At 31.7% G+C, this 23924-nt stretch overlaps 3 protein-coding genes across 6 annotated transcripts; 2 read left to right on the top strand and 1 right to left on the bottom strand.

The window, feature by feature from the left end:
* Nucleotides 1–1261: 1261 nt before the first annotated feature.
* On the top strand, nt 1262–4545 carry LOC132300104 (ubiquitin C-terminal hydrolase 12-like). 3 transcript variants are annotated; one of them, XM_059797052.1, is made up of 7 exons: nt 1262–1664; nt 2660–2751; nt 2848–2977; nt 3086–3246; nt 3323–3604; nt 3715–3844; nt 4002–4545. In XM_059797052.1, exons 2-5 carry the CDS (start codon nt 2724–2726, stop codon nt 3553–3555), a joined length of 552 nt encoding a protein of 183 aa, XP_059653035.1. In that variant the 5' UTR covers nt 1262–1664; nt 2660–2723; the 3' UTR covers nt 3556–3604; nt 3715–3844; nt 4002–4545. The 3 variants fall into 3 exon arrangements, with proteins under 3 accessions (XP_059653035.1, XP_059653034.1, XP_059653036.1); XM_059797051.1 differs by lacking the exon at nt 2660–2751; XM_059797053.1 differs by having other exon boundaries at nt 1614–2751.
* Nucleotides 4546–10161: 5616 nt separating this feature from the next.
* Nucleotides 10162–14372, top strand: LOC132300102 (uncharacterized). 2 transcript variants are annotated; one of them, XM_059797049.1, is made up of 8 exons: nt 10162–10363; nt 10757–10852; nt 12704–12803; nt 12900–13029; nt 13137–13306; nt 13383–13665; nt 13769–13929; nt 14095–14372. In XM_059797049.1, the coding sequence occupies exons 1-8, from the start codon at nt 10259–10261 to the stop codon at nt 14250–14252; spliced, it is 1203 nt and encodes a 400-aa protein (XP_059653032.1). In that variant the 5' UTR covers nt 10162–10258; the 3' UTR covers nt 14253–14372. The 2 variants fall into 2 exon arrangements, with proteins under 2 accessions (XP_059653032.1, XP_059653033.1); XM_059797050.1 differs by lacking the exon at nt 10162–10363 and having other exon boundaries at nt 12712–12803.
* Nucleotides 14373–21391: 7019 nt separating this feature from the next.
* LOC132298715 (protein SOB FIVE-LIKE 5-like) lies at nt 21392–22963 on the bottom strand. Its single transcript, XM_059795095.1, has 4 exons — nt 22189–22963; nt 21979–22062; nt 21831–21899; nt 21392–21671 (listed from the first exon to the last, which is right to left on the bottom strand). Exons 1-4 carry the CDS (start codon nt 22558–22560, stop codon nt 21663–21665), a joined length of 534 nt encoding a protein of 177 aa, XP_059651078.1. The 5' UTR covers nt 22561–22963; the 3' UTR covers nt 21392–21662.
* Nucleotides 22964–23924: the final 961 nt, after the last annotated feature.

The following is a 23924-nucleotide window of genomic DNA, read 5'->3' as shown; positions in this document are numbered from 1 at the left end:
AATAAATTTATAATTAATTTTTTACTTCATTGAGAAAGGGTGTACAATTACAATAATATTTGTTTTATAAACCAATTTTTTAAGTTTAGTTACAATTATATTTATTTTAAAAACCAATTTTTTAAATTTCTTAAGAAGTTTCAGTTTTGGGTTTGAGGCTTGAACAGGTGAACCAATGAATTATTTGTGAGCAAAGGTCCCACTGTCAAGCGACTCAAGCCAAGATCCTACTATTGTTGTCAGATTGAGGTACTCTATTTATTTTCCCTATTAGTGTGAGCCAAGATCTCATTATTTATTTTCTATTGCTCAGATTTTCTTCTCTTTTCCTAACTGTTTCACACTTTCACTTTTCTCATAGGCTCTGAAGCCTCTGATGGTTAAAATGATTTATTATTATAAACTTTTTATTCCGGATCTTTTATTATGTAATGCTTGGGCAGTGTAAAGTGTAAACCAAGTTCACTTGTTATAAGTTCCTTACTGGATTCATAATGGACAAACTTTGCACTAGTATAAACTTGTTAAAATCTTCCTTCAAAACAGATCAAGGTCATTATTATTTGTTTATTCATTTTCTTTATATCAGTTCTCATGACTCAGCTCATTCAATCATACTTTTTTTTTTTTCCGCAAGTATTCAGTCATACTTGTTTGTACTGTTTAATTTTCACACACACACACACACACATATGTATATAGATGGCCCAAAAATATAATGGATTGATATATGTGATGGCCTGGCTACACACTTTTTTTCTTTTTCGTTTTTTTTTTTTCTTTCTAAGTTTCGTTTCTGTTTCACTTTTCATCATGTAATGAAACTGATTTTTTATTTATAAATAATTACTCTACCATGGGAGCCGAATAAAATGGTACAACTTCGCACTTCATTTCAGGTTAAACAGCCAAATAAGTCTTCCTTCATAAGTTGTGTAATATTTAATTTTTATATAAAAATTGTAGATTGTGAGAGTAATTTTGAAAAAAGATAAATATAAAAGTCATTTATTCATTGACGTGCATGTCTTCGTACTTTTAAACACTTTGAAAGAGAGATTCTATATTTGTTCAGCAAGAGTTCTTGTTGAAACCCGATCAACAAGTCTAAGCAATACTAATACCAAAAGTATTGAAGAAAAAGAAGAAGAAAAGCATATATATATACTTTTGAAAAAGGAAAGAACTGACTCTAAAGAATCTTTTATCAAGCATATATACTTTGCTGAACAAATTAATTTAAACATGAAGAACATCAAATTCAAACAAATCCTAAGGCTGCTATCTGTCACACATCTCTTCTAGGACATCATACATATATGTTATATATATACCTATGTGTGTGTGTATATATATATATGTATATATATGTTGGGCACAGTTTGAGATGAAAGTTTTGAGAGCACAATTGGGACCATTTGATGTGTGGCATATATAAACGTCCTTTATTGGAAGTTAAGACACATTGTATATATATATATGTATATATGTTGGGCACAGTTTGAGATGAAAGTCTTTCATGTAGTACTAAAAACACATTGTAAAAGAAAAGAGGAGAGAGAGAGAGATTGAAGATCGAACTTAATTCTCTTCACCCTAAATGGAAGGTAAGAGTCCAAAGAGAGAACTAGGAGGAGATCAAGAAGGGGTATTACTATTACCAGGTAAGTACTGGTAGTATTTTATTTTTTATGCAATAACTGGAATTTCTAGCATTTGAATTACCAGTTAAGCATATTTTTTATTTTTTCATTATAGTTGGCATGTTCTAACCTTTGAATAAATTTTACTTAAGAATGAAATAGATGTATTTCATAATTTATGGGAATGAAAGACATAATACATTAATATTATACAAAGAATGATAATCTTGTGTTACTTATCGGGAAAAAAAAACCGATGATCTTGTGTTGGAAATCCAAGTAAAAGCACAAACACAACACGAACTTTCGCAAATAATCAAGCAGCTGATTATTTGCGAAAGTTAATTACCGAAAAAAAATATATAATAAATCATTTTGTCTAAAAATGTGCAAAATAACATTTTTATCCCTATTTTTTTAATCTATTTTAATCCAAAATATCAAAAGCATGAAATAACCAAATTGCCCTCATGTATTACTCTGTCACCCCCCAAAACTCTTCATCTCACTCTTTTCTCCATAAATATATATATTTTTTGGTGTACGTGATGAGATATATATATCAATATATATATAGAATAATTTTTAAAAATAATTATAAATTTATAATTATAATTTGGTTGGTTTTAATTTATAATTATAATTTGATTGGTGTAAAAAATGAAAAATATATATATATATATAAAGAATAATTTTAAATTTATATAATGAAGGTCAAAGGGTATTCAAGTCATTTCAACTATTTGTCTTATGTCAACAGATAGTTAAATGGGTAGTAATGTCATTTTGCATGTAAAAATGTATCTAACACAATTGAAAAGCAACTTTTGGTGTATAAGTGAAAAACGGAACAAATTATAAAATACTAGTGATAGTTATTTTCGAAAAATGATTCAATATGATATTTGGCCAAACTTGAGGGAGTCCGAATTCATCTACATGCATATATATATATATATATATATATATATATAAAAGAATGGAGTCCTTTATTTCTTACCTCTTAAGCCTTGCAGAAATCATCATCAAGAAAGTCACAATACGTTTCTATTATCCTTCATTTTAAATTCAGCAGAAGAAATGTCAACTAACATAATTGACGCAGCTGGTAATTGAATTTTTATTTTTGTTTTACCTTTGCATGATTTTATATATAATGAGTTCTGGTGGCGTTGAATATTTGTCTGTCCTGACTCTATTGCAGAAATTAAAAGAACATTGCGTGATGTCCAACCATCGCATTTCATTTTCAAGATAGAATCTTTCTCTTTGCTTCTTGAAACAAAAACTGAAAATTATGAATCAGATGTTTTTGAAGCTGGTGGCTATAACTGGTGTGTTTTCGGATTTATTTTAGTTTTTTCTCCTTCCATACTCTTAATTTATCCAGATTTCTACATTAAAACTAACTTATTAGGATCTATTTATTTTTGGCTTTTCAGGAAATTGTCTTTATATCCAAATGGGAATTCGAAAAGAAATGGGAAAGATCACATTTCATTGTACTTGGTAATAGATAATCCTTCATGCGGTTTGGAGGTTAATGTGAACTTTAAATTATTTGTCTATGATCATATTCACGACATGTACTTAACCATCGAAGGTAAATTATTTTTATTAAATATTCTGAAATCTGCTATAGCGACACAATAATTATAGATTCATATCTCTAAATGTAGATGCTGAACCTGTAAAGCGCTTCCATTTTTCGAAAACTGAATGTGGATTTGATAAATTTCTCTCTCACGAAGACTTCCAAAATCCTTGGAATGGGTATCTCGTAGACGACAACTGTGTATTTGGAGCAGAGGTTTTTGTTATGAAATATCCCGGCAAAGTCGAGTGTCTATCCATGACTAGTTTTTGTCTAGTGAGAATGTTTACACCTGGAAGGTTAGATTTTCAGCATTAAGTGAAGAACCTGTATACTCCAAGGAGTTTAAGATTGGAGGGCGGAATTGGTATGATCAACATTTTCACATTTTCACATTTTCTTTAAAGTAGTATGTTCTCAATTCGAAATTTGATTTCTAAGATGAGTTATTATTATTTATTTTTATAATGAATGTAGGAAGGTTGTGCTCTATGCGTATCTGTGTTTCTGGAAGTAGCTGATTCTGAAAAATTAACTCCCAAACTGTTTGCAAAATACAAGCTAAGGATAAGGGACCAAGTCTATGATAAACACCATGAAGTGGAAGGTAAGAATTTTGTACTCTCAGCTGCATTTGATTGACTTCTGTTACTGCTGGAGCTTTTTCTTTTGTAGATGGATTGAATCTTATCTTCTCCTTCTTCTTGGTTAATTTTTTATTTATTTATTTTTTGTTAATTTTCCTTCAAAATTTATGTTTGCAGCTAGTGACTGGTTCTGTGCCATGAATAGGAACTGGGGACACCGAATGTTCGTGTCATTAAGTGATCTCTTGCACAGATCAAAGGGCTTCAGATTGAATGATAGTGTGATTATCGAAGCAGAAATTTCAATGTTGTCTGTTGTTAAGAACTTCACATAAAAGGTGTTGACATTTCATTTAAACCTTGCCATAATCATAAGCCTGTGTATGAAAATAAATGTTGGCCTTGTAATTCTGTGAGGGTCTTCTACTCTCTACTGTATCTTATATTGCTAAGTCTAATGGAAAGACTAGTGAGAGTAGGGACCAACCCTATATATTTAGATATACTTTATGCAATTTACAAAAAAAAATACAATAAATGATTGCTACAAAATTGTCAACACTAGTTTGGAAATCCCACACTAATCATATGTAATCTAGTGTAGATATGATGCACCAAACTGAATTAGACTTTAGTGATCAAAATCAATAATTAGCTTATCCGGTCAATTTTATGTACCTTCAAGCATTTCAAACAATTTGTTTTTTTTTTTTTTTTCTTTTTTTTTTTTTTTCTCTTGCTTACGGGATGGATACAGTAAGTTAAAATTTCCTTAACTTATTCATCCAGTCAAACCATTTTATACTAGCAAAAAGCAGATGAGAAATCCCTTATTTATTGTGAATAAAGATAAATACTGGTAATGTTTCGATATGATCCTGTTAACAAGTGCGTTTTCATTCTGTTAGAACCGTAGATTGGTGTGATCTAACTTCTAAGGTCAAATCTCAATGGATTTTGTTAGCACTCGACGTTCTCCATGCTTATGAACTTGGATCCTCATATGTGTACTAAACCCAGTAGAAAGGTAATAACAATTCTGTATGAGGGAGGACACCGTTGTCTTGAGAAATCGAAACCACATTTTTTTTATTAGATTGGAATTTGAATGAGAATTAAGAGCATAAAGAAATCAAGAACAAATAATTAATTGTGTCACATCAAATCCCAACACAAATAATACTTTAATCATTTAAACAATATGCAATATTCCAACATCAGTTTTGGCATTTCCTCATCTCTGTCCTCTTATCTGATCACTCATCACCCCATTAAACTTGCATCATGTAAACCTAAACTTTGATTACTAAGACAAACTGGATAGATGGCCTTGTCTGTACAGTAAGAGACATTGAAGTCTAGTCCTCATTATAGTCAAAGCCTTAATCAAGAATTTTTTTTTACTTGTACAGATAGAGAGATTTTCAATATAGATTTGGAAGAATCCCACATAACCAGGACGTGCTTATGATGCACTACTGTCATTTTTTGTTGAAACATAGGAGTTAGGCATTGAAGAACCATTGACAGTTTGGATGGTTGGTTGATGACATTCATTGCTCTTTAGTTCTCTAACATGATACTGGAATTTAGTAAGAAGATATGAAAAGAGAATTCATATCTAAAACATGTTTACAGTAATATAAGAGAACCATGTGCCATAAATCTCTGATATTTCACTTCATCTTGTGATAAAAATGATTTTTTTGCACACCTAATAATTTATTTTTTGTTATGTATTTAACTGGACAAATTTTGGGGATTCCATGAATTTCAAGGCTTGATCATGGTCATGGTTACACAGAGACTTTCCAAAATACTCATATGTAGCTATTGTTCATTGACAAGGAAATCAAATATTGAAAAACAGGAAATTTATTTCCCACTTTTGCTCCAAGGTTGTTTCCTACTTAATTGACAATAAAAAGAAAAATAAAAAACATAAAAAAATAAAAAGGAACATTAACCAATTTGAGATCTAATTTCTTTTGTTTTTTGTGATCGCATAAATTCGAAATTTGCAAATCATTTGAGAGTTCAAAGTGGCTAATAATGCACACGAGAGTACAAATAGCAACAGAAGTGCTAGTGGAGATCACCTCCCACTCTCATTCCCAACCGTTCCTCTCAAATTAAGTACAAGAGGAGACAACTCAACAGTAGTGTTGATTGCTCGAGCGTTTGAACTATGAAACATAAGGAGAATTATAACTTAATTATTTTTTTCACCAATTTGTCATGTAAAACAGAAATAGAAAACAACTGTCAAATAAACTCCAAGTATATAAAATTTTAGTTAAAAAAAAAAAAAAACTTTCTGCACATATATCAGACATGAGTGCAAGAAGAAGATAGGAGGGGAAAAAAATGAGAATTTTAAAAGAAAAAAAAATTAGAATTTGATTGAAGAAAAGTTGTGCAAATTTATTTGAAGGGAATAAAAAAAAAATGAAGAAGAAAAGAAATAATTAAAAATATTTATAAATAAATAAATAATCATAGGGGCATTATGTAAAATTTTATAAAAATAAATTTAAATATAAAAAAAATAAAATAAAATAAAGAAATAGTGCCAGGATGGTGCGTGTATGTAGAGAGAGAGAGTGAGAGAAAATTAAGAAAGAAAGAAATAATTAAAAAATATTTATAAATAAATAATCAAAAGGACATTATGTAAAATTTTATAAATATAAATTGAGGACCGCTAATTGCAACTATAATTAATACAATGCTCCTATTTTTATGAAGTATTAAAATCTAATTTTGTAACCAAAGGGCCTTTGGCCTAATGGTATAACCTCATCTTCAAAGAAAAGGGGTTCGAGCCGGGACGTGGACAAAAAAGTGTGTGTGTGTTTGCTTTACCATCCAAAAAAAAAAAAAAAAATCTAATTTTGTAAGACGAAATTACCCTCTTTTGTTTATTAACTATTATTCTTTCTCCTCCTTCCATCCATCTCTCTCTCTCTCTCTCTCTCTTTAAATGGATTCATTATTTCCTTCTTCTTTTTTCTTTTTCTTTTTCTTTTTCTTCTTTTTTTTTTCTTAATGTTGATGAATCCTTTATATATTAAATATTATTTATTTATGCTTTAGATGTGAATTTTAAAGACTGTAAATTTCAATTGAAGTAAATTACAGAATTAAATTTTCTTTGAAGTAAAATTTTATAATAGAGTTTTAGTTTATTTGTAAAAGATAGAAGCGAACGGTTTAGTTTAAGGGATCGGGATCCTCTAAGTTAAAACTTGTCTACGTTATCTTAGGTTGAATTTTAAAAACTTTGAAATTTGGCCTTTATCACATATCTATGACTCATATGCATCACATCAGCAAATTAAAAATAGAAAATAAAAACTAAAATTGCTTAACTAATGAACAGAGAAACGTCGTTAACAAATGCTAAAATTTCTTTAATTATTCATTTTTTCTGGTCTCTTATGCCTAAAATCATTTTTTCTGGTCTTTTATGCCTAAAATTAGTGTGTTCTTCATTGTTACAAACCGTCTCCCACTATTTCCTCTCTCTAGCTTTATGTTCAGTGAGGGGAAATTAAACATCAAAAAAAATTAGAATAGAGGAAAGACAATGAAAAGTGAAGAGATCAAATAATCTAATTAATTGCATGAAATGAAAAAATAAAAAATAATAATAATAAAACCAAGAATACTGATAGAGAGAGATGGGTAGTTGGAAACCTAAAGTGATCTATATAGTTTTTCTTTCTCAAAATATTGTCGTTTCAAATCTTTTTTATCACTAAATTATGTGGAGCATTGTCAGTCCTAAATTTAGGTGAAATGACACATGTTAAAATCATAACAATTCAATTTAAGATAATGTAAAGTGATTTTAACTTAGAGGATCCTAACCCCCTTTAAGTAAAGACAGAGGGAGAGAGAAGTAAAATGGTGATGGAATAATCACACTTTCTGAATTTTAGTTGAAGTAAAATTGTATAATTGAGTTTTTATTATTTGTAAATGATATAACTTTAGAGATAAGATAGTTTAATGCAGGGAGGAGCCAATGAAAGGGCAGGAGGCACGTGCCCCTGGCCGAGCCCTCCCTCTATAATATATGTAGTAGGAGCCAATGAAAGGGCAGGAGGCACGTGCCCCCGGCCTTGCCCGCCCTCTATAATATATGTAGTAATTTTTTATATTTTTTCTATATATTATGAAAAAAATTATAGGGTGCCCCCTAAATTTTGTGGTTTCTAAAATTATCCCTTTATTTTCTCTTTTACTCTTCAAATTCTTTAAATTTAAATTTTCCTTCCTTAATTGAATTTTTTAAATTTTTCCTTTTAAAGTTTTCTCATTTTTCTTTCCCTTTTCATTTTCTACTTCTTAAAATTCATCTCTTTAACGTGTATAATTTGAATTAAAAAAAAAAATTCTTCTTCTTTTGTATTTTATATTTGTAATATATATATATATATATATGTATGTATATGTATATATTGCGCGCGCGACGTTTGCCTATATCCTTGAATTATATATTAAAATTTATAACTCAATGAAAAACACTTTTAACACCCTCAGTTTAAATTAAATTTCCCTCTCTCTACTCACACACACGCGCGCACATATTTATTTATTTTTTTCTTTTGTTTTTGCCCTTTCTTCTTCATTGTCGCCAGTGAGACCACGGAACTGAACTGACCTAGGTCGAGGTAGCTATGAACTTCGCCGCCGTTGTCTTTGATCCAGCTTACCTCGTTCTTGTCCAGCGTTACGGCGGTGAGTACACGGCCGTAGATTCGACGGCGTTAAAGTCCGGCGTTTGGACTGAACTAAGGATTCCTCTTTTTTCAGTCCGGAGTGATTCAGTTATGCGATACCCAATTCAGCGATTCAGTCGTTCTCAAAGCTAGAACGAACTAAGTTCGACCAAACCCAGTTCAGTCCGGCGAGCAGAGATTTTTCAACCCACCTCGGTGAAACCCAATTCAAAACGGCCATAGACATGCCAGAGCTCTGTAGAAGAATTCGGCCTAGCTCTGTAACTTTGTCACCATCCGAACCATCACCATCACAACCCCAAGAATCTGATTCCATTCCTGTGTAGAAAAACGAAGTCAGATGTCAGCTCCTCTGCCTCCACCACTACCGAAATGGACGTCGATGCCGAAGAATCGAAGGCGAAGTCGATTGCGGAAGACGACGCTAAAGACCAAGTTGATGTCGGCGGCGGGTGTCGGATTACAACCTCTATGGTATCGCAATCAATGTCTCTCGGTGGCGAGACGTCGGATTACAGGCTCGATGGCATCGTAATCGGTGGCAAAAATCAGCGTCTTGTGCTCCGACGGGAGACCGGACCCAGCCTTTACAGTGTCTCCAACATTGCGCTGTTGATCAACATCGTCGACGCCGGAACCCTCGACCGTGAATTTCTGGTATATATATATATATATATAATGGATAACATCACCCACATGGTGGCATGCACATTGCACAATTATTCAAGGGACAAAAAGTATCTTAAGTGGAGGTAGGCCAGTTTATGCTTAGATTTTCTCTCTATTTAATCATTCTTTGGTTGGATACATGCATACACAGTGTGTGGATAATATCTATAGCGTAATAATCTTTTATTCATAAAGTGAGTAAGAAATTCAACTATGGATGAAATTTTATAATCAATATATAAGCCTCGACCCCTGGGCAAACTGAAAATTTTAATTTAATTAAAAATTTAAAAAGAAATTAAATTAAATTAAATTTTTATTTTTTAATTAAATTAATGAGTTTGTGTGTGAAAGGAAGAAAATGATATGTGAATATATATATGTATATATATATATTGAAGTGAAAAGTAGGATATTCTTGTACACTTGAGTTAATTAAGGGCAGTTTTGTAATTGCGTATTGGTGAAATGAGGTTAAAAATGTTATTTTAGATATTAGAAGGGTAAAATTGACTTTTTAACACTTTATTGATGTTGACATCAACACACTGTGAGTTGCTTGGCGGCAGGGACAATTTGCTACACAAACCAAAACTTCAAGAGAGGTCGGTAGAATATTGAAACGTAAAAAGAGTGTAAGGAGAATATGAACAAATGTCATGTAGTAAAATTAACCCAATTAAAAAAAAGAATAAATTCACCTTATAAAATTAGACTTTAATGCCCCGTACAAATCGAAGCAGTACATTCATTATAGTTGTTTTTTTTTAAGCCAATCAAGACTAGGACTGTCTAAGGGCAATCGCATCCGTGCCCAATCAGCAGTCCTCGTATAAATTTATATATAAAATGTATTTTAAAAAAAAAAGAATTTAGACCCTGCATGGTGTGTGCGTGTGAGACAGAATTAAATTGAAACATCTACAACATTTCTTCCATTCCCTACCCTTCCCTTCTCCTTTCTCTGTATCCCTTTCATTCATCTGTGCCAAAAACAATCACATTTTCTCTCTCTAGATGGGCACGAATGAGAGCTTCATAGCACTTCAAGTTCATCGCCATGCCTCGATTCATAGCAGCAATCGTCAGTCCAAACGCCAATTCATGTCACTTGAAACCAAGGTTCATGTTCACGTCGATTATTATTTTTCTAATTACTCAAAGTCTTAGGCCCTAAATTTTATGATTTTCTTCATACTTTCTCTCTCCCCCTCTCTGTATCTGTCTCTCTAGGTGTTGTGGTCTTGTACGGAGTATTTTATTACCCTTTTTGTTAATACAGGAAAATAAATCATAAATTAGTTACGTTTTTGTATAAATTAATTATTAAGAGAAAACAAGTTGTTACAAAAGGCCTAGCTGTTAGTATTTTGATGCAGGACTGTATCTCCTTATGTGGTTAGGTTTCCTTATTCAGCTTATGCTGTCACTTTCCTTATTGGGGTTTAGGTTTCCTAATGCAATAATTAGGTTTTGTTTATTATAAATACCTAATTGATTATTAATATTTTTCAGACTTCTCTTGGCTTATACTTCGTGGATTCAAATTTGATTTATTGTTGGTTCGTGAATTTTCATAGCTTCCCAAAGCAATTTCGACAATATTCCAAGGTAAGAAACTAATTTACGAATTTTGGGCTTATATTCATTACACTTGTTGGGTTAGAAAAACGAATTATGAATCTTGATAGAGACCAAATTATAGAATTATTTGATGTACAAAAAAATAAAAAAATGTGATTATAAAGTCTAGTGTTGTGGGGTACTTTAGAAACGGGTGATCTTGTATTTTGAAATTTGAATTGGAATTTATGATAATGGTTTAAAAAAAAAAACCTGCTTTGGAACATTTTTTTGGAGTAACAAACCAAGCAGGCCCTAATTTATCCATAGCTGCAAAGTTATCTCTTTATATATATATATATATATATATATATATACACACACACACACACACCTAGGAGTGAGCAAATAATCCGTCAATCCGGTCCGAATCAATCCGATCCGTGTAGTTCGGTTCGGTTTTCAGATCTCATAATTCGATGATGGTTTAAAAAAATAGCATTTCGTTATTCGCGGTTCGGTTAACGGATTGGCCCTAGAAAAATCGATCTGATCCGTTAACCGAACCAATCCGATCCGTTATCTTAATTATATATATATATATATACACACACACAATATACTTAGTGTATTTTTATTTATTTTTTTAATTCATTATTTAAGACTTTTCACTTTTGGATGATTTACAACTCTATTTTGTTATTAGGTAATTTAAGTTTGTGGTGATATATGTTAAAAAGTTAGTTACAGGTTTTTAATTACTAATTTGAAATTTTAATGAGTCATAAAGTGTAATCATATTGGGCTGTTTGAAAAGTCCAATCCGTGGAAATCGAACCAATCCGATCCGTTATTTCACGGTTCGGTTTGATTCGGATTGAAGGTCTTCACGGATCGGTTCGGTTACAAATTTCACCAATCCGTGGGGATCGGATTGGATTAAACTTTATCCCCGAACCGAACCGTAATCAGCCCTATTAATATACCTTTACTTTACATGATTTAAAAAATATTTACTAATATATATATACTATATAATACCATTTGTTTCTATACATGCACTCAAACATTGTAGAAAGAGCAATGTGAGAGTAGCACAGTCCTATGAAAATATAATATCCAGTATATGAGCAAGAACAGATTTACACACTCATTAATCATCAATAGTATTTCAAAGTTCTTTTACTCTTAACTTTGTGGACTCAAAGTTGTTTATTGCTCATTCACGAACATTCATAACTTCTGCTTCGTCATTCCATCTTTTCATTCATTATTGTTGCGTAATCAGGTTGAATTGTGCTCCTGTGGATTTCTGTCTTGAAGGTCTTAAATTCCATAAACTCCATTATGGATGCCAGTTCTCTCAATAGAATGTGGATTCTCTTTGACTCTTACAATTATCTAAGGAATGTTGATAAATCTTCTGTTCTTTTTAGCATTGTTTTATGAGAATTTAGTGAAAACAATTTGTTAAAGAAGTTGGAAAAGCAAATTGAAATTTTGAGGAGTCGTCAAGTTCAAAAGGGTTGTTAGTGTTCCAGATGAACTTTTAGTATTCCAAAGTGAGTAATTAATGAAACATGCAACTTATGGATGCAAGACTTTTGGCTTCCATTGATTACAATTTTGATTTGAAAAACGATATAATTGTTGATCGGGTGTTTTTATCAACAAATGTGGTAGCTATTCAGATAAACACTTAAGATGAAAGGGAGTGTAATCTTTTATACTTTACCACCATTTTCCACCATGTTTGTGTTTGATCATATACATGACAAGTACTTAGCTATCCGCTAGCACTCCTCTTGTTGAATGGGAATCCGAATTCTACATGCATATATATATATATATATATATATTATATATATAAGAATTGAGTCCTTTATTTCTAACCTCAAGCCTTGCAGAAGTCATCATCAAGAAAGTCACAATACGTTTCTATTATCCTTCATCTTAAATTCAGCAGAAGAAATGTCAACTAACAAAATTGACGCAACTGGTAATTGAATTTTTATTTTTGTTTTACCTTTGCATGATTTTATATATAATGAGTTATGGTGGTGTTAAATATTTCTATGTCTTGACTCTATTGCAGATATTAAAAGAACATTGCGTAATGTCCAACCATCGCATTTCATTTTCAAGATAGAATTTTTCTCTTTGCTTCTTGAAACAAAAACCGAAAATTATGAATCAGATGTTTTTGAAGCCGGTGGCTATAACTGGTGTGTTTTTGGATTTATTTTATTTTTTCTCCTTCCATGCTCTTAATTTATCCCAATTTCTACATTAAAACTAACTTATTAGGATCTATTTATTTTTGGGTTTTCAGGAAATTGTCTTTTTATCCAAATGGGAATTCGAAAAGAAATGGGAAAGATCACATTTCACTTTACCTGGTAATATCCAATACACATAATCCTTCTTGCGGTTGGGAGGTTAATGTGAACTTTAAATTATTTGTCTTTGATCACATTCACGACAAGTACTTAACCATCGAAGGTAAATTATTTTTATTAAATATTCTGAAATCTGTTATAGCGACACAATAATTATAGATTCATATCTCTAAATGTAGATTCTGAACCTGTAAGGCGCTTCCATTGTTTGAAAACTGAATGGGGATTTGATAAATTTCTCTCTCTCAAAGACTTCCTAAATCCTTCAAATGGGTATCTCGTAGACGACACCTGTGTATTTGGAGCAGAGGTTTTTGTTATGAAATGTCCCGTCAAAGGTGATTGTCTATCCATGGAAAAGTTTTCAACAAACAAAGTTTACACCTGGAAGGTTGAGAAATTCTCAGCATTAAGTGAAGAATGTGTATGCTCCAAGGAGTTTAAGATTGGAGTGCGGAATTGGTATGATCAACATTTTCATATTTTCTTTAAAGTAGTATGTTCTCAATTCGAAATTTGATTTCTAAGGTGGGTTATTATTTATTTATTTTTATGATGAATTTAGGAAGGTTTTGCTCTATCCTAGAGGAAATGGAGAGGGAAAAGGCAAATGGCTATCTCTGTTTCTGAAAGTAGCTGATTCTGAAAAATTAACTCCCAAACTGTATGCAAAATACAAGCTAAGGATAAGGGACCAAGTCAATGATAAACACTATGAATGGGAAGGTAAGAATTTTGTACTTTCAGCTGCATTTGATTGACTTCTGTTACTGCTGGAGCTTTTTCTTTTGTAGATGGATTGAATCTTATCTTCTTCTTCTTCTTCTCGGTGAATTTTTTATTTTTATTTTTGTTTTTTTGTTGATTTTCCTTCAAAATTTATGTTTGCAGCTAGTGTCTGGTTCTGTGCCATGAATAGGAGCTTTGGATACGGATTCTTCATGTCTTTAAGTAATCTCAATGACAAATCAAAGGGCTTCATAATGAATGATACTGTGATTATTGAAGCAGAAATTTCAATGTTGTCTGTTGTTAAGAACTTCACATAAAAGGTGTTGAATTATGTCTTCAAAGAGAACGAACGAAGTAAATTAGTACTGATCACTTTTGTTTAGCATTGCAGTGGATTTTAATTGATTGCTTTGATCACTATAGTTTTGTTTTTGTTCTATTTTCTTCCAATATTTAATGAGGAATATATAATGAGCAGTTTATATGAACCTTGAAGCTATAAAGTCTATACATTTTGTGTCAGATTGTATATCTTTCAAAACTTCTTTCAATTGCCATTGACATTTCATTGCCATAATCGTAAGCCTGTATATGAAAATAAATGTTGGCCTTGGTCTGTGAGGGTCTTCTACTCTACTCTGTCTTATATTGCTAAGCCTGATGGAAAGACTAGTGAGAGTAGGGACCAACCCTATATAGTTGGATATACTTTATGTAATTACAAAAAATAAAATAAATAAATAAATAAAAAATAAAAATTGATTGCTACAAAAATTGTCAACACTTGTTTGGAAATCCCATACTAATCATATGTAATCTAGTGTAGATATGATGCACCAAACTGAATTAGACTTCAGTGATCAAAGTTAATAATGAGCTTATCCGGTCAATTTTATGTACCTTCAAGCATTTCAAACAATTTACTTAACTTATTCATGCAGTCAAGCATTTTATACTAACAAAAAGCAGATGAAATACATTATTTCTTGTGAATAAAGATAAATGCTGGTCATGTTGGTCATGTTTCTTAGAACCATAGATTGGTGTGATCTAAGGTCAAATCTTAATGGATCTTGTTAACACCTCACGCTGTGTATGTTTATGAACTTGGATCCTCTTCTGTGCACTGAACGGAGTGCGGAGATCACCCCACTAAAAAGGTAATAACTACAAGCCATATGCAATTTTGTATGAGGAGACTGTTGTCTTGTGCTTTGGTAGTGGTTGGTAAAATATTGAAGATGTTTCTTCCCATGCTACTTTGGGTAAAATAATTTTAACATGCTAAATTCTTTAAAGTTTCCTTTTTTAAAAAAAAAAAAAAAAATGCATTCAAAGAAAACCACATTTTTTTTATTAGATTGGAATTTGAATGAGAATTAAGAGCATAAAGAAATCAAGAACAAATAATTGTGTGTGGCATCAAATCCCAACACAAATAATACTTTAATCATTTAAACAATATGCAATATTCCAACATCAGTTTTGGCATTTCCTCATCTCTGTCCTCTTATCTGATTACCCAACACAAATTAAACTTGCATCATGTAAACCTAAACTTTGATTACTAAGACAATCTGGATAGATGGCCTTGTCTGTACAGTAAGAGACATTGAAGTCTAATCCTCATTATAGTCAAAGCCTTAATCAATATTTAATTTTAATTTTTTTTTCCCCCCCTACTTGTACAGATAGAGAGATTTTCAATATAGATTTGGAAAAATCCCACTTAACCAGTGCTTATGTTTAACCCTGTTTATGGATCATATCTATAGCAAACAGCCAAATTCTGATAACAATTTATTTTTTGTTATGTATTTAACTGGACAAATATTGGGGATTCCATGAATTTCAAGGCTTGATCATGGACCTCATGGTCCTCATGGTCATGGTTACACAGAGACTATCCAAAATGCTCACAACTCATATGTAGCTATTGTTTTGACAAGGAAATCAAATATTGAAAAACAGGAAATTTATTTCCTACTTTTGCTCCAACGTTGTTTCCTACTTCATTGACAACAAAAATAAAAATAAAAAACATAAATAAATAAAGGAACAAAAACCAATTTGAGATCTAATTTCTTTTGTTTTTGTGATTGCTTAGATTCGGAGTTTGCAAACCATCCGAAAATCCAAAGTGCCTAATAACGCACACAAGAGCACAAATAGCAACAGAAGTGCTAGGGGAGATCACCTCCAACTCTCATTCCCAACTGTTCCTTCCAAATTAAGTACAAGAGGAGACACTAGTGTTGATTGCTCGAGCCTTTGAACAATGAAACATTAGGAGAATCATTACTTATTTACCTTTTTCATCAATTTGCCATGTGAAACAGAAACAGAAAACGAGAATTAAAAATAAAAAAAATAAAAAACTTGCTGCACATATATCATACATGAGTATAAGAAGAATATAGAAGGGAAAAAATGAGAATTTTAAAAGAGAAAAAAATAGAGTTTGATTGAAGAAAAGTTGTGCAAATTTATTTGAAGGGAATAAAAAAAATAAAGAAGAAAAGAAATAATTAAAAATATTTATAAATAAATAAATAATCAGAGGGGCATTATGTAAAATTTTATAAAAATAAATTTATATAAAAATAAAATAAAGAAATAGTGTCACCATGGTGTTTGTGTATGTGAGTGAGAGAGAGAGTTAAGAAGGAAGAGAAAGAAAGAAAGAAATAATTAAAAAATATGTATAAATAAATAATCAAAGCCAAAGGGGCATTATCTAAAATTTTATATATACAAATTTTATGAGAATTTAGTGAAAACAATTTGTAAAAGAAGTTGGAAAAGCAAATTGAAACTTTGAGGAGTTATCAAGTTCAAAAGGGTTGTTAGTGTTCCAGATGAACTTTTAGTATTGCAAAGTGAGTAATTATTGAAACATGCAACTTTTTGATGCAAGACTTTTGGCTTCCATTGATTACAATTTTGATTTGAAAAATGATATAATTGTTGATAGGGTGTTTGTATTGACTGATGTAGTAGCTATTAAGATAAACACTTAAGATGAAAGGGAGTATAATCTTTTATCCTTTAGAAAATGATTCTCACACCGATTATTTAAAGTGAATTGTCTGACCTATAAGTTTTGATTGATCATGTATACAAAATATAAGGAAGTAGGACCCTCCACTTTCTTATATTTAGTAAAGACGATAAATCAAAACATGTAGGTCAAGTAATTCACTTTGTTTTTCCTATTACCAGCTGACGTATCAAGATCTTTAAGAGATTTACGACCAGCGCACTACATATTCAAGATAGAGTCTTTCTCAGTACTTTTGGAATCAAAGATTGAATAGTAGGAATCAGATGATTTTGAGGCTAGCGGCTATAAATGGTATGTGTGAAGTTTAATTTCTCTACACTCAAATTTGTTCCGTGTTCTCTACTCCATAAATAAGTTTATAATATGTAAATCGTTTCGTGTTTTCAGGAAATTATCTTTTTGTCCAAATGGAAATAAGAAAAGAAACGAGAAAGAACATATTTCTCTATACCTACTAATATCTTAAACAGATAATCTTCCTTCGGGTTGGGAGATTAATGTAAACTTTAAATTATTCTGTCTTTGATCATATACATAATAAGTATTTAGCCATAGAAGGTACAGAGTTTCTTCATTACACTTTCTCCAAATCTCCTATAACTATGTAGCATATATAGTTATACACAAACACATTTGTACGTAGATGCTGAAAGAGTAACGCGCCTTCATGGGTTGAAGACTGAATGTGGTTTTAACCAATTTCTTTGGCTCAATGCATTCTAGGATGCTTTGAACGGTTACCTTGTAGATGATTGTTATGTATTTGGAGCAGAGGTTTTTGTCATTAAATATGCTGGCAAAGGGGAGTGTCTGTCCATGAAAAAGATTAAACTTGCAACTAATTTGAGCTTTGTCTTTATTTGTGATTTTTATTTTGTTAAACTTGAACCAAAATCCATTTTTTTTTTGTTTTCCATTTTAATCTTTTGCAGCAAATTGCTGGTTCTGTGCCTCTGTCAAGGAATGGGGTTACACAGCCTTCGTGCCGTTGAGTTTTCTTTTGGACAAATCAAAGGGATTTCTAATTAATGACACTATAATTGTTGAAACAGAAATTATAATCTTGTCAGCAATTAGGAAGTTAAAATATTAAGTGATTTGCAGTTAGGAAGTTAAAATTTTACTACAAACAAAAATTTTTGTACGAAAACAGAGGAATGGTATGGCAGATATTTCAGTTTTACAGAGGGATCATGTTTCATATATTCTTTTTTTGTACATTTGTTTGGCTTCCATCTATTGTCATTTCACCTCTAACGCCTCGTGATAAGAGTCATGAGCCCTCTATATCATCCATATTTAACTATAAAAGTTTCACAGTCATCCTTATTATTTTATATTTTTATTGAACGTTTTATTGGTAGATGTGTTTCAAAGACAGCTTCCATCGGGAAAAATTTTAGTTGAATTCCATACACCCGAACATAGCCATCGAACAATCAATTTTGACAAGCCTTAGCTCATGACATGATCAATTCTGTTTTGTCTTCAAGAAAAAAGAAACATGATACTAGAGGTGGGTGGTGGAATTCCTCAAGTGATGAGCCTTCTTGTTATACATACACTTCGGTACTGTCTTAATAATTACCATTGCAGTAGATTTTAATTGATTGCTGTGATCTTTATAAATTTGTTTGTGCTATTTTCTTCTTTCTTTGTAGAGGAAGGAAACTGAGAAGTTTATCTGAACCTTGGTGCTATAAAGTATAATTTGTGCTTTAGATTGTAATTGATATAATGAGCTAAAATATCATTCCATGTTATATCTTTGTAACTTTAGATTTTTATTGATATAATGAGCTAAAATATCATTCCATGTTATATCTTTATAACTTTTTTCAATTTCCATTTGCATCTTCATTGGTGGGCATACTAATGACGCAGTATATCCGGCTCACACAATATCCTCTCCATACTATGGATCAAAATCCTCTACTATGTTACATTACATTTGTCTCGGTCAGTGAGGAGAACGTTAGAATGCACATTACAAAAATGTTGGGATGCAAGGCTAAATGTCCCTACATTTTGGTAAGTTGTACCACTAATTCTTCTTATTGGCTGAAACATATACACTGTAGCGCAGTAGAGGATTTTAATCCTCCATGCTAACCGTACAAAATCCCAAATAGATATAGTTCACCAAGCTAAATAGACTTTAGTGATCACAATTAATAATGAGCTCGTTCGGTACCATTTTTATACCTTCAAACATTCCAACTAATATAGTTTTTCACAAACCAAAATATAATAATTTACCTAAGTCCACATATTTTATAAAATATCCTACATTTCATTTCTTGCTTGCAAGATGGACATTCAATCAGTCAGGTAAATGAAGGTCATGTTTAGATGTGATCTCTCCTTAGAATCAGTATGCTCTGTTGGAAGTATTCTATTGGATTGGTGTGATTTTTAGGTCAAATCTGAATGGATCCTGACAGCACTTCACAGGCTGATTTATACCACATGCATATGAGGAGACTGTTGTCTTGAGAAATGGGGACACTCCTAGGTGAGTATTCAATTGGGATTCAGGTAGTGAAATTAATTTAATGAGTAACTACAAAGTCCCTCCCTTCCCTTGTGTGTTACAGGGGATTGAGAGCTTTGTTTTGGTGGTTGTTGGTACAACAAAAATGGTTTCCCCCATACTCCTTACATTCTTATCCAACATGATGGACTGCAGTGAAGCAAACCCCAACCATCATTTACACACACACACACACATTGTTTTCATTGTCTTCAGTTTTTCTCTCAAACATTTACACATTGTTTTATTATTATTATTATTATTATTATTATTTACTACATGGAAGACTCCCATTTACTGCATCTTAGAATTGTGGTTGCTAAAAGGACAGGTGGGTGGATCTAATAATTTTAACATTCTAAATTCTCCTTTTCTTTTTACATCTCATTCAAAGGACACCACAATTTTTTTTTTTAGATTGGAATTTGAAGGAGGACTAAGTGCATAAAGAAATCAAGGAAGAACAAAATAATTGTGTGTGACATCAAATCCAATGACAGCTTTTTTAAACATACAGGTTTGAAGGGGGCAACAATCCCAACACAAATAATATTTTAGTTGTTTAAATAATATGATCCTTCATGAGACCATATTAAATTAATGGGTAAATTGCATAAAATCCTCTTTTACCTGTTTTTACTGTAAATTTCTTTTAATATTTTTTTTTACCAAAAAAATCCCCTTTAACTATTGAGGGGATTAATTTTTACTAAAACACTTGCTTACCAAATCAAGGATATTTATTCAATTCGATCAATTATATATAATATAATATAAATATATATAATATTATTATTTACGAGGGAGTTTATGCATTATATATAATTGAGTTAATTGCATAAAACCCCGTTGTGGGTATTTTTGACAATGAGTCAAAAAGTAATTCCCTCTTAGTTGAAGGGAGGTTTTTTAATAAATAAAAAAATTAAAAAGGGAGTTTATTGCAAAATGCTACAAGTCAAGGGGGACTTAATGCAATTCTCCCTAAATTAATAGGGGCATGTTGCAAATAGGTGAAGATCTCAGGCAGGATCTCTGGACTTAAAAGAGAGTCATGAGGATGCATATGCAGTATTACAATATCAGTTTTGGCATTTCCTCCTCATCTTTGTCCTCTTTATCTGACTACACATTGCACTTGCATCATGCAAACCTAAACTTTGATTTATTGTGAGAAACCAAAACAATCTGGATAGAGCCATGTCTGGACACCAAGAGACATTGAAGTCTAGTCCACATGCATTTGAGTCAAAAGCCTTAATCAAATATATATATATATATATATATATATATATATATATATATATATATATATATATATATTCAACTTCTACAAAAAAAATTCCAAAAAAAAAAAAAAAACTTCTACAAATAGAGAGATTTTCATTATAGATTTGGAAGGAACGATCCCACTTAATCAATACTTATATTTAACCTGTATGTGGATCATATTTATAGCAAACAGCCAAATTCTGATGCCCTACTGTCCTTAGGAGTTGGGCATTGAAGAATCATTGATAGTCTCACTATCTCATTTTTTAAATGCTTTAGGTTTGGTCGATGACATTCATTGCTCTTTATCTCTCTAAAATATGAAAGAGAGTAATTCTTATCTAAGACATGTTAAGAGTACTATAAGAGAATCTTGTGACAAAAATAGTTTCTTTTGCAGCCCTAATATATAATTTATTTGTGTGATGTGGTTAGCTGGACAAATTTTGGGGATCTCAAGTACTAAAATAAATTTTGCAAGAAGATTTCATGAATTTCAAGGCTTGAACATAAATGGTCATGGTTACACAGAGACTGCCCAAAATACTCATAGCTCATATGTAACAATTTGCTCATTGACAAGGAAATCAAAGAGTGAAAAACATGCAATTTATTTCCCACTTTTGCTCTCAGGTTGTTTCGTACTTCATTGACATAAAAAAAGAAAAAATAAAATAAAAGAAAAGGAACATAATCCAATTTGACATCCATTTCCTTTTGTTTTGTATTGGGCTGCATTCGGAGTTTGCAAACCATTCGAGAGTTCAAAGTAACTAACGGCAACTTCTGCACAATAGCACACATAGGAGCAGAAGTGGTAGGGGAGATCACCTCCTCTCTCATTCCCAACTCTTCCCTTCAAATCACCTGTAAAAAGGTAAGATTTGAAAAATAAACACAAGAGAAGACAATATTCCAACAGTGTTTGATTGCTTAAGCCTTTAAACTATGAAATTTGAACTGTAAAAAACATATATGCATTATGTTTTATTAGCATAAGAAGAATCAAATTAAGAGCAACTTAACTGGTTTTGTTACAATTGATTTTTGAGAAGGCTGAAAGAAACCAAAGTGACCATGGAATGCAGATCTATCCTGCAAGAGAATTCATTGGTACTTCAGAGGAAAGAATTGATCATATTAAATAAAACCCACAAAGAATTAGACCAAATACCTCAAAATGAGTTGCAGAGTAGCCTTGTGAAAAATCTAAGATGCTGTCCATTGAAGCTTGGTTGTTGGTGACTGTGAAATTGTTCTGTCAAATCCATTCAACCCATCAAAGAGCTGTTGAAATATATATATATATATATATATATATATATATATATATATATATATATATAGAATCAAGAAATATGCCTATCTCACATTGTTCACTTACACTGGACAAGTTGAAGATAGGAGAGCTAGCAGTGTCATCAAGGAAAGAAGGGTGTTCTTTGATTTTTTGCCTTTTGCCAATGTTTTTTTGCCTTTTGCCAATGTTATCGCCTTCGACGCCGCGATAATCTTCCTCTTCATGGAAATGGGGAGGACCAGAAGATGCATCAGAAACCATGGACAAGTCCTCTTCCTCATCCTCATCTTCACCTTTGTATCTCTTCTCTTCACGAGTATAAACACCCCTTTCATTGACAAACTCATTGCCTCTACTGTGTGAAGTGTATGGATGAATGCAAGAGTGCTCCAAATAAAGAGTCCAACCAGACTCACACCCACTATTGCATTCTGAATGACCTAACACACCATTCATTGTTTAGGCTTTTGTTTTATCAAGAAACAAGGTGTTAATATATATATATATATATAGACACGAAGGCTCAATCTCAGTGAATCGTGGCAGCACGAGAAAAAGATAAATAGATTGATTCAAGGTATATACAGTCCTCTCTAAAGTGTAGGGTGTGTTTGTGTGTGTATATTTAGTGTGATGATGAGTTAGTAGGATATGGATATGGAAGAGTTATGGAAGAGTGGGGTTAGAAGTAGAAAAAGAACAAAGGAAATGAGAGTGATATTGTGGAGTGGTTTTGTCTGGGACTCTCACTCCGTTTGGGGTTGTATCATCTACTATGTGAAATGAATCAAAATGGCGAGTGAGGTTGGGGGTAATGCATGTGGGCGAGAGAGAGAGAGAGAGAGAGAGAGAGAGAGGAGGGTGCATTCACATGGTGGACAGCGAGGCAGTGTGTACGTTCTTAACAAAACTAGGTACACGTCTATCTTTGCTTTCCCAGCATTTGGACACCTATCCCGTTTGCAGCAATGCTGTGCTCACTCATTTTCTCTCTCTATATATATATAATTTATATATATACACACGCAATACATACACAGTGAAAATGCTCATTATATTTTCTTTTACAATTTAACAGTAATGAAAAAGTAAAGGCATACACAGTCACATTCAACTCTAATTTAAACGCGAAGAACTTGTATATATATAATTTATTATATATATACACACAATACATACACAATAAAAATGCTCATTATCTTTTCTTTCATGATTTGACAGTAAATTGAAAAGCAAACGCATACACATTCAACCTCTCTTTAAATGAGAAGAACTTATACCATCAAGACTAACGCGCATTCATCATTAAAATGGTTTCTATTCTGGTTTCATATTTAAAATACTTTATAAAAAAAGTACATTTATAATACTCAATTTTTACAAAGATTTAAAGAACTTTGATAACAGCATTTTGTTTTCTGGTAATCAAAAATTAGTTTAGTTAATTTTTTGAAATTTCAATTAATTAAAAATATATATAAATAATAAAAACAAGAGTGTCCTATTAAACTTTCTTTTATAATTTTTGTAAAAATAATTTTTTTTAATTTTAAAAATTCTTGAAAACTATTTTTAAAAACTAAATCAAATAAACCCTAACTTCCTTCCAGTGTTATATTGTAGTTATTCTTTAAATGTTACAGCCATTGATGGGTTGCTTAAGACTACAGATTTCGTACTATGATTGGTTCCTCTCTGAGGTGATACTGAGAAGTCTGGGATGACTGGATAAGCTGCAGTTTGACTCTCTGTCCGTCACACACACACACACCATATTACACACACACATGCATTTACACATGTATGCACGTGTGCATATG

The sequence above is a fragment of the Cornus florida genome, unplaced genomic scaffold, assembly GCF_030987335.1.
Source record: "Cornus florida cultivar Cherokee Brave unplaced genomic scaffold, ASM3098733v1 CherokeeBrave_3.0.0_Hap2_Chr03, whole genome shotgun sequence".
Classification (NCBI taxonomy): domain Eukaryota; kingdom Viridiplantae; phylum Streptophyta; class Magnoliopsida; order Cornales; family Cornaceae; genus Cornus; species Cornus florida.
The sequence above is the reverse complement of the archived record's forward strand: the minus strand, read 5'-3'. Positions and strand labels throughout refer to the sequence as shown.